Source organism: Diospyros lotus, chromosome 12 (assembly GCF_014633365.1).
Source record: "Diospyros lotus cultivar Yz01 chromosome 12, ASM1463336v1, whole genome shotgun sequence".
In the NCBI taxonomy this organism is placed as follows: Eukaryota; Viridiplantae; Streptophyta; class Magnoliopsida; order Ericales; family Ebenaceae; genus Diospyros; species Diospyros lotus.
In genome coordinates this window covers 20787269-20799911 of record NC_068349.1, presented here as the reverse complement: position 1 = coordinate 20799911, position 12643 = coordinate 20787269, and the positions used below count along the sequence as shown (strand labels likewise).

Here is a 12643-nt window from a genome sequence, read left to right as displayed (position 1 = left end):
TGGTATTGATTCAAAACTAACAATGGTATCAGAGCATTGTTCTTATGGGTTGTGGGGTTTAAATCAATAAAATATTAAGAGTTTTTGAGAATTCGAACACTTGTTCTTGAGTGATTAAATAACTATGAGAGATTAGATAGCTTTAAGAAGCAATATTGCTTTTGTTGTTCCTCAATTTTTTGGGAAAAATTATCAAATTTGATTTGTTAAAATGAAGTCATATTTGAAGTCCTTGGGTTTATGGGAGATTTTAGATCAAGATAAGCAAGTTCCACAACTGAGAGCTAATCCCACTATAGCTCAAATAAAGCAACATGAGGAGGAGAAGATGAAAGGGGATAAAACTGGTACTTGTCTACACTCAGCCTTGACAGATGTTGTGTTTACAAGCATCATGCATCTTGAATCAGCCAAACAAATATGGGATGAGCTAAAAGAAAGATATGAGGGCAATGAAAGAGTAAGGTCTGTCAAATTATTGATTCTCAAGAAAGTTTGAAATGTTGAAGATGAAAGAGAATAAATTTGTTAAAGATTATTCTTCAAAGTTATTAGAATTGGTGAACGAGATGAGGCTCAATGGTGAGGCTGTGCAAGATTATAAAGTAGTGGAAAAAAGTTAATTAACTTACCTGAAAATTTTGAAGCTAAAGTTATTGCCATTGAGGAATCATGTGACCTCAAGAAATTAACTATTTATGAGATGATCAATAAATTCTAGGCTCAAGAACAAAGAATTTCCATGAGAATGGATGATATGACTGAAGGTGCATTTCAAGCAAGACATAAGGGGAAGCAACTTGTTCAAAAGGATCAAAAGAAGCATAATTATTGGAAAAAAATGGTGATCAAAAGGGAAAAGGCAAGATGGATGGGAGTTCAATTGAATCTACAGTAAAGAACAAGTTCCCTCCTTATTCAATTTGCAAAAGAACAAACCACATGTCAAAAGACTGTTGCTGTTGGTATAAGGGGAAGCCTCAAATTCAGTGCAACTATTGTAAGAAGTAGGGACATAGAGAGAAGTATTGTAGATCTAAACAAAACCAGACTTAGCCACAGCCGGCACAACAGGCCAACTTCACTAATGAGCAACCCTAAGATGAAGATCACCTATTCATGGCTACTCAAGCTTGTTATTCACCTTCAAAAGATGTATGCATGGTATGATAGTGGTTGCACAAGCCACATGGCAAGGGGCTCAAGCCTTTTCACTTCTCTAAACAAGACTAACAGAACCAAAGTTAAGCTTGGAAATGGAGAGATGGTTTATGCTACTAGAAGAGGTATAGTCTTTGTTCACATTACCAAAGGTCCAAAATTAATTCATGATGAATTGTTGATTCCTAATTTGGATCAGAACTTGATTAGTGTTACACAATTATTAAAAAAAGGACATTCACTTTCATTTAAAAATAATGGTTGCACTATACTGGATTCAAATGATTCTAAAGTTAAGGTTTAAATGTGTGATAATAGCTTTCTAGTAAGTTGGAATCAAGTGAATCACTCAACACTTGTTTCAAAACATGATGATTCTATATTATGGCACAAAAGATATGGTCGTTTCAATATGAATGCATTGAAGTATCTGCAATCCCATGATATGGTTAGAGACATGCCTGCAGTTAGTTGTATTGATGATTTATGTGATACTTGTCAATTGGGAAAAATGTATAGAAATCCTTTCTCATCAGATAATGTTACAAGGGCAAAAAATAAGCTAGAGCTTGTTCATACTGACTTGTGTGGCCCTATGAGTGATCCCTCTCTAAGCCAGAACAAGTACTTCATCCTGTTTATTGATGATATGACTAGAATGACCTAGGTGTATTTTTTATCAAGCAAAGCTCAAACTTTTAATGTTTTAAAGAAGTTTAGAGCTATGGTGGAGTTTGAAAGTGGGTGCAAGATTAAAATGTTGAGATCAAACAATGGAAATGAGTATACCTCCCATGAATTTAATGTGTTTTGTGAAGATATGGGGATCACTCATCAATTGACTATTAGCTACACTCCTGAGCAGAATGGAGTTTCAGAGAGAAAGAATATAATAGTTATGGAGATGGCAAGATGCTTGATTGTAGAAAATTTTTTACCAAAAAGCTTCTGGGTTGAAGCTTTATACAACAATGTATCTCTTGAATAGACTACCAATTAGATATGTTCAAGGGAAAACACCAATTAAGGCTTGGTCAGGAGTGAAGCCCTCTACTAAACACTAGAAGACCTTTGGATCAATATGCCATGCTCACATTGCAGATGCTAAGAGATCCAAATTGAATGACAAAGTTGAGATGGACATTTTCTTGGGTTATGTAGCAAGATCTTAGGGTTAAAGTGTACAATACAAAGTCAAAGAAGATTGTCATTAGCATAGACATTCAAGTTGATGAGGTTGCATATTGGGATTGGGAAAATAATCAAGTTCAAAGAAGTGTAAAGTCAGCACAATTGATAGCCATTCCAGCTGCAACTGATAACCAAAATCAAGTTGAAAATGATATTGAAGATTAAGAAGATAAATCTGACTCTCCAGTACTAAAGACTAAGTCTTTAGCTGAAATTTATGAAAAATGCAGCTTTGCTGTGAATGAGCCTTCTTGCTTGGAAGAAGCTTCAATGCTGACAGAGTGGAATGATGCAATAAATTAGCAATTGGCTATGATCAACAAAAATGGAACCTAGGAACTCACCTGAAGACCTAAAGATAGACACATGATTGGTTTCAAATGGGTTTACAGGACAAAATTGAACCCCGATGGTTCCATTCACAAGCACAAAGCCATACTTGTTGTAAAAGGGTATTCTCAAATGGCTGGAGTTGATTATGGTGATACATTTGCCTCAATTGCTAGGCATGAAACTTTTAGATTACTTGTTGCTCTATCAACTTAATGTAGATGGAGGATCTTTCATTTGGATGTTAAATCATCTTTTTTAAATGGAGTTTTGCAAGAAGAAATTTATGTTGAGCAACCTATTGGTTTCATTGTTGCAGGTTGTGAAGATAAAGTTTATAGCTTTCATAAAGTCTTGTATGGGATGAAATAGGCTCCAAGAGTCTGGTACAACATAATTGATACACACTTTCTTCAAAATGGTTTTAGGAAGAGCTAAAATGTGCTTACTTTTTATGTGAAAGCTTGTGGCAATGGGAATAAGCTTATAGTGCCACTTTATGTAGACGATTTTCTTGTTACATGTGATGATATTCATGAAATTGAAAAATTCAAGATGAGTATGTTGCGTGTTTTTGAAATGACAGATCTTGGAGAGATGAGGAATTTTTTGGGAATGGAAGTGCATTAGTCCAGTGGTGGAATCTTTCTCTCATAAAGAAAGTATGCAAAAGATATGCTGAGAAAGTTCAAATTGGAGAGTTGTAATCCTGTCTCAACTCCACTTACTGTAAATGAAAAGCTTTCCAAGGCTGATGGTGATGCAAAGGCAGATGTAACTTAGTATAGACGTTTGGCTGGTGTAATACCCTTGATGAGTCATGATAAAATTGTCAATTAAGAGAATAATGGTATATGGAAATTTCCATAATTACCCTTGAACCAAAGAGAAGGCACATATATATAGGATGTCTTAAGAAGGGTAAAACGGTAATTTGGAGTCCTATCCCATAAAGGTAAATTATTTTTGTGGAGAAAATATTTATAAATTGGGGCATTGGATTTGTTGGAAAAATTTAATTCTTGTTTAAATGCATGGGAAAGTGCATGGATAATTAGGAATTAAAATGGAAGTCAAGTAGGGTAGATTGGTGACACTTGGCATGATCTTGTGAAGCAAGAGGGAGATTAAAAGAAATTCAAAAAAGAAAAGAAAAATGGTATCTCAAGCATTAAATGAGAGTCATTATGGTGTGAATTAAAGAAAAATCTTTATTAAATTGGATATTAGTCATGCATTTATGTGGAAAAATAGTGGATTAAAGTAAATGCAAATTAAAAAGGATTATGTCTTTCAAGAGTGATTTAAATTAAATAAAAAAAATAGATATTAGTCTCCATTAAATGCTTGAAAATCTAGGGGATTTAAGTTAAATGAGAAATGTTGGAAAATAGTTAATCTTGAAATTAGTCAATATTTCTTAATTTTGAAAATTAGGTAATTATGAGAATTGGAGCCTTGATCCAATGGTGGAAATTAAATCTTGTAAATTGATGGAATCCAATGGTTGGGATTTAAGCCTACCAATGGCATGGATTGCCACATAGGTAGGATAATTTCAATAAGAAATATAATGGAAGGTGAGGATTAACCTCCAAAGGAAATCAAGGGATGAGATTGAAAGGTCCTAAGTCTCTTGAATTGTGTTTTTCTAGAGAGTGGAGATTGGTTCCTTTTAAATCAAAGGTTAAGATTGAGTTTATCAAAAGCACAAGGATTGTGCTTGTATTTGAGGGTTGAGATTGAGTCTCTCAAATCCAAGAAAATCAAGGGCCAAGATGAAATCTTGAGTTTTGGCATGGATTGAGTAGGAAATTTCTATAAATAGGGAGATGAGATTTTAGTCCAAAGTTTTCCCACATGTTAAGAGAAAGAAAGGAAGAAGAAGATTAGGAGAAGGAAGAAGAAAGGCAAGCAAGAGGTAAGCTTTAGCCTTCTTTCCTTCTCATGTAGTAGTCTTTATTTTGAGCTAAGGTTATGTTTCTTTTCTTCTAAGGTGGCTTGAACCAAAGAGAGTCTTGGTAAGGGAGGACTTGAAGTTTCAAGGAAATAGAGGTAAGGGATGACCCCAAGTGGTGGGGTTTGCTTCCATTTGTAATTGTTTTGTATGAGTTGCATGTAATGGTCATATTTGCATGATTTGTGTTCTAGTGTACCTATGGCCATATGGAGGACTAGTGATGTGGGAGGGGTTGGTTAGTGCCTTAACCTATGGAGATTACGAGGGCATGGAGAACTACCCATTTATTGCATTGCATTTTGCATTACATGTGTTTCTCATTTTTACATTTACTTATGCATAGCACCCTTACTGAGCAATGGCTCATAAGGTTCTTTGACCTCTTTGTAGGTGGGGAATCTTCTAAAGGAAAGAAAGTTTTGGGAAGGTTGAAGGAGATGGAGCAAGAAAAGTGCATGTAAAGTTGAATGTGTTTTGGCTTGTGTAGTGTATGATGATGTATTTATTTAGTTGATATGTATGTATGCTTAATGTGGATGCATGTATGGAGGAAAACTTTGATGTTTGGAAGGTATTTGAGGTGTTTAAGCATTCTAGAAATTTTGGGTTAAAAAGGAAAAAAAATAATAATAAATAAAATAAATTTTTGGGTGGCAATTAGGCTGGGCGCCCGGGCACGCGGCAGGCTGCCAGCGCGCGCGCGGCCAGGAGGCCAGTGTGCAGGCGACCTCCGCGCGCGGCCTGCGCGTTGGGGGGCGCGGCTGGTGCTACCGCTGCCCCCTGCTACTATTTTAAATTTTTATTATTATTTATTTATTTTATGTATGCTATTTTGAAATTTCTGAAATAAAAGCATGTTTAAATAAATAAATAAATGAGGATTTAATCCTCCAAATTAATTTTTAAATTAATGTAAATTTTGAGGCATTTATGGAAAAATTCCTATATTTTAGAAAATAAATAAAAGAGTATTTTTCTTGAGTTTTGGAAAATGGATGAGGAAGCTTGATGTTTGAATTCCAAAAATTTACTTCCTAAAGGTTGGAAATTTGAGGTATTTTTGAAATAAATAAAAGAAAATAAATGAAGATTTGGTAAGGAAGAATTTATTAAATTTTTCAAAGAAAGATTAACTCAAATATTTTCTAAAGGATTTTGGAAGTAACAAAAATGGATTAATAATTGGGCCAAAATTTATTTTCTAATAATTAAGGCCTTATGCCATAGTTAAATGAAGCGATTATGGTTTGCCTATTTTTTTTGAATCCTGGGAAGTCATCCTTGGCTCTTCATTAAGAGCTTGAGAAAGGGTGACACTTTATGAGGTTCCGGGTTTTATTTTCGCAGAGTTGTTTTGATATTTTCCCAGATCCTTGAGTGGAGTGAAGGGAGAGCGAAGCCTAGTTCTCACCTAGGGCGTTTCTCATTGAAACATAGCCTATCTCTTCATTTTGCCTTAGTGGGTGAATAGTTGGTTGATTATTTACGAGTAACACCCGTAAATAGGAGCGGGGCGTTACAGTTGACAATCTTCTTTACTTGACTGCAACCAGACCAAATTTGATGTTCTTAGCTAGCCTACTTTCAAGGTTCATGCACTCACGAAGTTTAACACATCTTGGTGTTGGTAAAATAGTCTTGAGGTACCTGAAAGGTACTATGGATCTTGGCATTTGGTATTGCAGAAGTGATGAAAAACTTGAAGGTTTTGTTGACAGTGATTGGGCAAGATCTATAGATGATTCTAAGAGTACAATTGGGTATGTTTTTTCACTTGGGAGTAGAGTATTTTCATGGAACTCCAAAAAGCAAGATGTAGTTGCTCAATCCTCAACTAAAGCTAAGTATATTGGTACAACAACAATTTCAAATCAAGCTATATGGATTAGAAAGGTCTTGACAGACTTGGATTATGTGCAAGAGGAACCTACTGTGTTATGGTGTGACAACAATTCACCATTTCTATTGTTAAGAATCTGTCTGGCATGGGAGAACAAAGCATATAAATGTCAAATTTCATGCTATAAAAGATGCAGAAAATAATGGAGATGTGTTGGTTAATCTGAAGAGCAATTGGCAGACATACTCACTAAGGCACTTCCTTGTGGCAAGTTTAATGTGTTGAGAAGCAAGTTGGGAGTTTTTAAGAAAAGTTTCCAGGATGAGTGTTAACCTGTAAAACTTTTCTAGATATTTCTTTGCTAATATATGTAATCATTTTATTTTACTTTAGTTGGTAATGTTTTGTTGTAAAGACATGGTATTCCAAATCTTAAGAAAATTTGTCTACCTAACAACAATGTCTTTTTTGTTTTGGTAGTATCGTGTGGCTGTAATTTCTCCATGTACTTTATATAAATATGAATGAAAAAGTAAAAAATCATTATTGCAGGAAAAAAGCAAGAGTGTTTTGTTTTACTCTTTCTTATTCGTGGTTTGATGGTTTCATGGTTATGGTATTGATTCAAAACTAACAATACTTTTGACGATATATACTTACCAATATGTGTTTCATTGTTTTGATATAATAATTTTGGGGTGTTGGACATTGTCGAAGGTGGTTGTTGAGGAGGTTTGATTTGTTGGTTTGTTAATGAGAATGAATAGGATATGAAATAACAAGGTATAGTCGGAATATTGAAAAACTACAAAATTGTTGGCGATACAAACCCTAGTAAATGTATCATGCATGCCTAACATGTAGCAGCATAAATGTTGGAAATGCTAAACATCTGAAACACCGTGAATATACTACTACTAGCATTTATAGGGAAAAACAAGGGCGTTTTAGGGTTTAGGGTAGCTGAGAAAAAAAAAAAAAGCTAGGAGTTTACAACCATTGGAAACTGACATTTGTTGTGGGTTCCTGCAAGTATCGGAATCAAAGCCACTGTGTGAATTACTGGCTTTTTTTATGGGTATATATATTTATTTTCCCAACCAAACCTTAGAAGTTTCTTCAATATATATATATATGTCAGTTCCCCTGGAATAATCCCCTTAATTATACAGACAAAAGATCAACAAAAGCAGCCAGAGTTGAAAGAAACATCTAGAGAAAACCAGTTTTCAAAAAAAATCCTCTCTAATTAATTAGCACATATTGACCTAGGTAATTCACTGTTACTGCACGTAGTGCAGTGTTTGATAGAATATATACACACACACACGTACATTTGGTTGGAGTACTTGTAGTATAAAGTTAACTTGGAAGGTAGTAAAGCCCCATATACTGTAGGAACTATTAGATATTTGGGGTGGTTATTCCAAGGTCACGGGTTACCATCGATATAAAAAGAAATAACAATAAAACCATAAAAAAACAAAAACAAAAACAAAAGGACAGAGATGTTTTGTTTTATTTTAATTTTGGCAAGTGCGGGTTGGCCATGCATGGAAATTGCCTACTAATCAGGAAGAGGAATTCATCAACATCCTCGTCTCCCTATAAACCTACGTACCTTGATGATGACCTCCAATATATTCGTGGATCAATCCAAACTCAAACCACAAACAAACAAAAATGATTCTTCGCAAAGAGGCAGCTGTCTGCCTCTTTATCTTCCTTCTCTTCGCACTAGCTTCAGGCGATTGCAACGATGACAAACTTCCAGGATCTGAGCAAATGGACAAGCCCGACGTCAATTTCAAAGACATAAACGTAGCAGAAGGCGTCTGCGTGAGGGTCTACGTCCCCAAATCAGCCACTCCCGAGAAGAAACTTCCCCTCGTGGTTTACATCCATGGCGGCGGCTTCGTAATGTACAGCGCCTTCCTCAACCCATACGACAAATACGTCTACTTGCTGGTCACCACGGCCAATGTTGTCGCCGTGTCGGTCGACTATAGGAGAGCCCAGAACCATCCCTTTCCCGGCGCCTACGACGACGCCTGGGCTGCGCTCACCTGGATTGCCTCCCATGCCGGCAAGCCCGGCCCCGAGGAATGGCTCAACACCCACGCCGACTTCAGCAGAGTCTTCCTCGTCGGTGACAGCGCGGGCGCCAACATAGCCCACAATATGCTCATGAAAGACGGCCTCGACCTGGACGTCACCGGGCTGGGTCTGATCCACCCCTATTTTTGGGGGAGCAAGCCGATTGGTTCCCATGAGGCTAGAGATGAGAAGGGCAGGGAACCAGGTGACCGGGTGGTGCTGCAGTCGGGCGCGACGCCTGACGACCCGCGGATCAACCCATTCGTGGATCGGGCAAAGCTGGCGGGGCTCAAGTGTAACAAGGTTTTGGTGCTGATAGCGGAGAAGGATCTGTTTAGGGACAGGGGGGAGTGCTACTACGAGGCGCTGAGTCAAAGCGGTTGGAAAGGAAAGGCAGAGCTGATGGAGTCGCCAGGGAAGGACCATACCTTCCATCTGCAAACCCCGGAAGATAAGGAGGCTCAGGCGATGCTCCAACGCGTCTCTTCTTTTGTCAACAGCTGAGGTCTGATGTCAATATTTGCAACTCACCTACGCTAGCTATACCCTCCATATGTATAATTATTAATTTGTATAATCGCCCTTTGCAATTCATTCAATTTATTATTTTATAATAATTATAATAATAATATATCTCCGTTTGGTTTTCAAATTATATAATTAGTTGCATACTTTTCGTTATTACATCCAATGCCGGTCCTGAATTATTTAGAGCCCAAGGCAAAAGTAAAATTTAGGCCCCCGTATATATTTAAACTTAGTAATGAACTCACTCTTATTTTTCAACTAAGATTTAACCTATACAAATTAACTAAAAATTTAACTTTCAAGTCAAATAAATTGTCTCGATTCAAACTTCAATATATTAAAATTTAGAAATGCTTTGGGCCTTTAGCGGACTTAAACTTCAATATATTAAACTTTAACATATTATTCAGGGGCCCAAAGCACTAGGCGGACTTCAAGTCCGTTGGCCTTCAGCGGACTTGAGTGCTGGGCGGACTTTGAAGTCCGCCATCAAGTTCGTTGAGTCCGCTTAGTGCTGGCACTAAGCAAATTTCATGTCCGTTGGCTTTCAGCGAACTTGAAGTTCACCCAGTATTGTTGGGCATTCAGGATCTATTTTTTTTAATATTAAATTAATTAATAATTATAATAATATAATATAATATTTACTAAAATCATTTTGGCCCCTTGAATAATGGGCCTAGGGCGATCGCACTAATCGCCCTGGCTCAGGGCCGGGCCTGATTACATCCATCCTCCACATTTTTAATTGTTGATATCAATGGAGTTGTTAACTTAAAAAGATCATTTTGGTGTAACAATTTCTTTGACTTAATTAAGACTTACTCCACTCAATCAAACTTGATTTTGCTCTTCATTTTGTTTTTGTTTTGGTTAATTTGGTTTTACCTTATGATTATATCAATTATAGGTCAAAAACCCTAGACTCTGTCATCATTAATTGAATTATTTCGAGTTCATATGAAACTCAAATCTACACAACCTACTAGTTTCTCTAATTTGGCACACAAATTCGAATAGTTTTTCTATTTGTTTTTGTAATAATTAACAACATTTTCTTTTATAAATTTGACCAATTTAGTGCCATTGTACATGATATGTCATGGCAAAAATATGCACTTGAAAAAATAATTAATCAATTAATAATAATAAATAGGTCAATCTTGATTAATTGGGTCAACCCAGATTGACTAGGTTAACCTAGTGATAAAGGGTCACGGGAGATCAAGTCTCCCGTGGCAGGTGGCTACCATAGGCCACGGGCTAACAAGGAAGGCAATAGGGGGCCTCTATGAAAGGCACCCCCGTGGACCAGCCACGTTGGCCACGAGAGGTTCTCGTGGAAGGCACATTCTTGGGCCTACCATGGCGACTACAGGTGGCCCTCACAGCCATTGCCTGCTACCGTAAGCACCCATGGTCGTCACGATCAACGCAAGACAATGATGGCTTAGGGTTGCCATGCTTTAGCCACAACCCAAGAGCTAGATCTGAGAAGTGTTAGAGTTATGCTCCACAAGCCAATTATATTTACATGTAATTGATCATATTTTTTCATTGTGACTCTTTATCTTCAATCAATTATTATTGTAAGGCATTATGTTTTATTTGTCATTGATGGTTGTCTTTATTATTTCCACTCTTGACAAAGTCCATAGATCAAATAGGCTCATGGAATATGGTCATGCATAGAGATCACGATCATGAAACATATTCCTTATAAGCCTTGATCTTAAATGTTCCTAGTCATAGAGTTATTAGGATTGGACACTAATAACTCAGATAGACTAGCATATATGATGCATGCTCAATTAGGAGAATGTCTTGTTTCATAGACATTGGTGTGTGGACACTAGTGCAGATATGTGGGTGCTTATTATAAGAATAAGTACACTGAACTGACCCGCTACAAAATTTCTAATGGTAATTGTTTATTATCGAATTGGAATTTCTGTGTTACAATAGTGCAGATTGGTCCTTAGACTTGAGACATCATGGTAGTCTTATATTTGACTGGTTACGCTTTGGTTCTTTTTGGATTCCAATGGAGTCATTAACAAATTATCACTGGGCGTAACCTTATCACATATGAAGGCTTGTGGATGTCGAAATAGAATTCATCACTTATCGATAAGATGAGAAGATGTCATGTGTATTCCGATGATTTCATGACTGAGAAAATCCTTGGCCAAAGTGAGGTGGAAATCAAAAGGTGTTTTGATTTCACCTATCAAGTCATAAATCTGGAATGGATACATAGTTATTGAATGACTAGGGTTTCGTCATAAAACCATACCCTAAATTCAATTGGGACATAGATTGATGAAAGGATTTTACTGTACGGTAATTACAATTGAAAAGGTCCATGTTTTTCCATCGTTGGCTAGGTATTCATGGTATGTTGCTAGACGTTAACCATGATATGTAGGGTTTTAGAATTAATTTGATTAATTCTAAAATTATTAATTAAAGAGTTTAATTAAGAAGCCCATGAGATGAGTTAATTATGAAGCCCACAAGTTTAATTAAAAAGGTTTAATTATTCTATTCAGTTGGGCCTTCATATAGCCTAATAGAATTGGCCCTACATCTAGCCCAATGGTAGACCTAAGGGGTCACACACTTAGATCGAGCCCGTTCCACAATTTAAAAGAGAGATTCGGCGCAATATGATTTTGGGGCCGGGCCTAAATTGTTTAGGGGATTTCCAAGGCACAACTAGGGTTCTTAACTCTATAAATATGCCACTTATGAAGTTGGAAAAAAAATAAAATTCGGATCTCTCATTGGAGGCGCCTAGGGTTTGCTAGCACTACTCGAGGCGTCGTGGAAAAGGGTCGATCGTGTGGACTGACTTGGAGGAGTTTGCGCTTGCAACTCTACGGATCAAAGAAGGCAGAATCGAAGCTACACGGTTGGTCGGTTCCTAACAAGAAGGGCCAATCTCATCCTCAGGAGTGGCTTTTCCATCGAAATGTTTCCCCAAGTACCAGGATGGAGGGTCCCACACAACGCATAAACCAGGATAACTTTAACATTTGAAAATCTCTTCGAAAAGAAAAACGTCATCTGTAAGAAATGAACGTCATTTATAAAAATCCTAATCCTAGACTACTTATGATTACCCTATACCCTTCTATAAATAGGTAGGTACTTATTTCAAAAAAGTTACGTCTCTGATACTGGTGTGAATTCTGTTATACAATTTTTAGCATTCTTAGTGTTTGATTTAAGCATGAAAGTGTTTGTGCAAGGACCTCCCAGCGTCCTTTGATTATTTTCTTCCTTGTAGACTCGGCAGCCATACGATGACGTTCCTAATCAAATAAATTCATTGTTATATCTTGCAATAATAATTGTCGTTATCAGTGGGAAACGTACAAAAAGACAATGAACTGGAATGCAATGGCCTAAATGAGAAGCACTACAAATCAACAAAGTCATGAAGGAGTAGAGGCTCAGTCCCTAAGGTATCCACTCAGGGTAGGAGATTGTCCCTTACACCCTATGAGATTGCCATAAGATAGACCACCTCA

General features: G+C 36.9%; 1 protein-coding gene across 1 annotated transcript; it reads left to right on the top strand.

The window, feature by feature from the left end:
* The first annotated feature begins 8165 nt into the window (after positions 1 to 8165).
* Positions 8166 to 9083, top strand: LOC127787554 (probable carboxylesterase 12). Its single transcript, XM_052315613.1, has one exon. The coding sequence runs from the start codon at positions 8166 to 8168 to the stop codon at positions 9081 to 9083; it is 918 nt and encodes a 305-aa protein (XP_052171573.1).
* Positions 9084 to 12643: the final 3560 nt, after the last annotated feature.

What these genes read in the sequence shown, in the direction of transcription:
- LOC127787554 (XM_052315613.1), top strand. Translation starts at nt 8,166, where the DNA reads ATGATTCTTCGCAAAGAGGCAGCTGTCTGCCTCTTTATCTTCCTTCTC.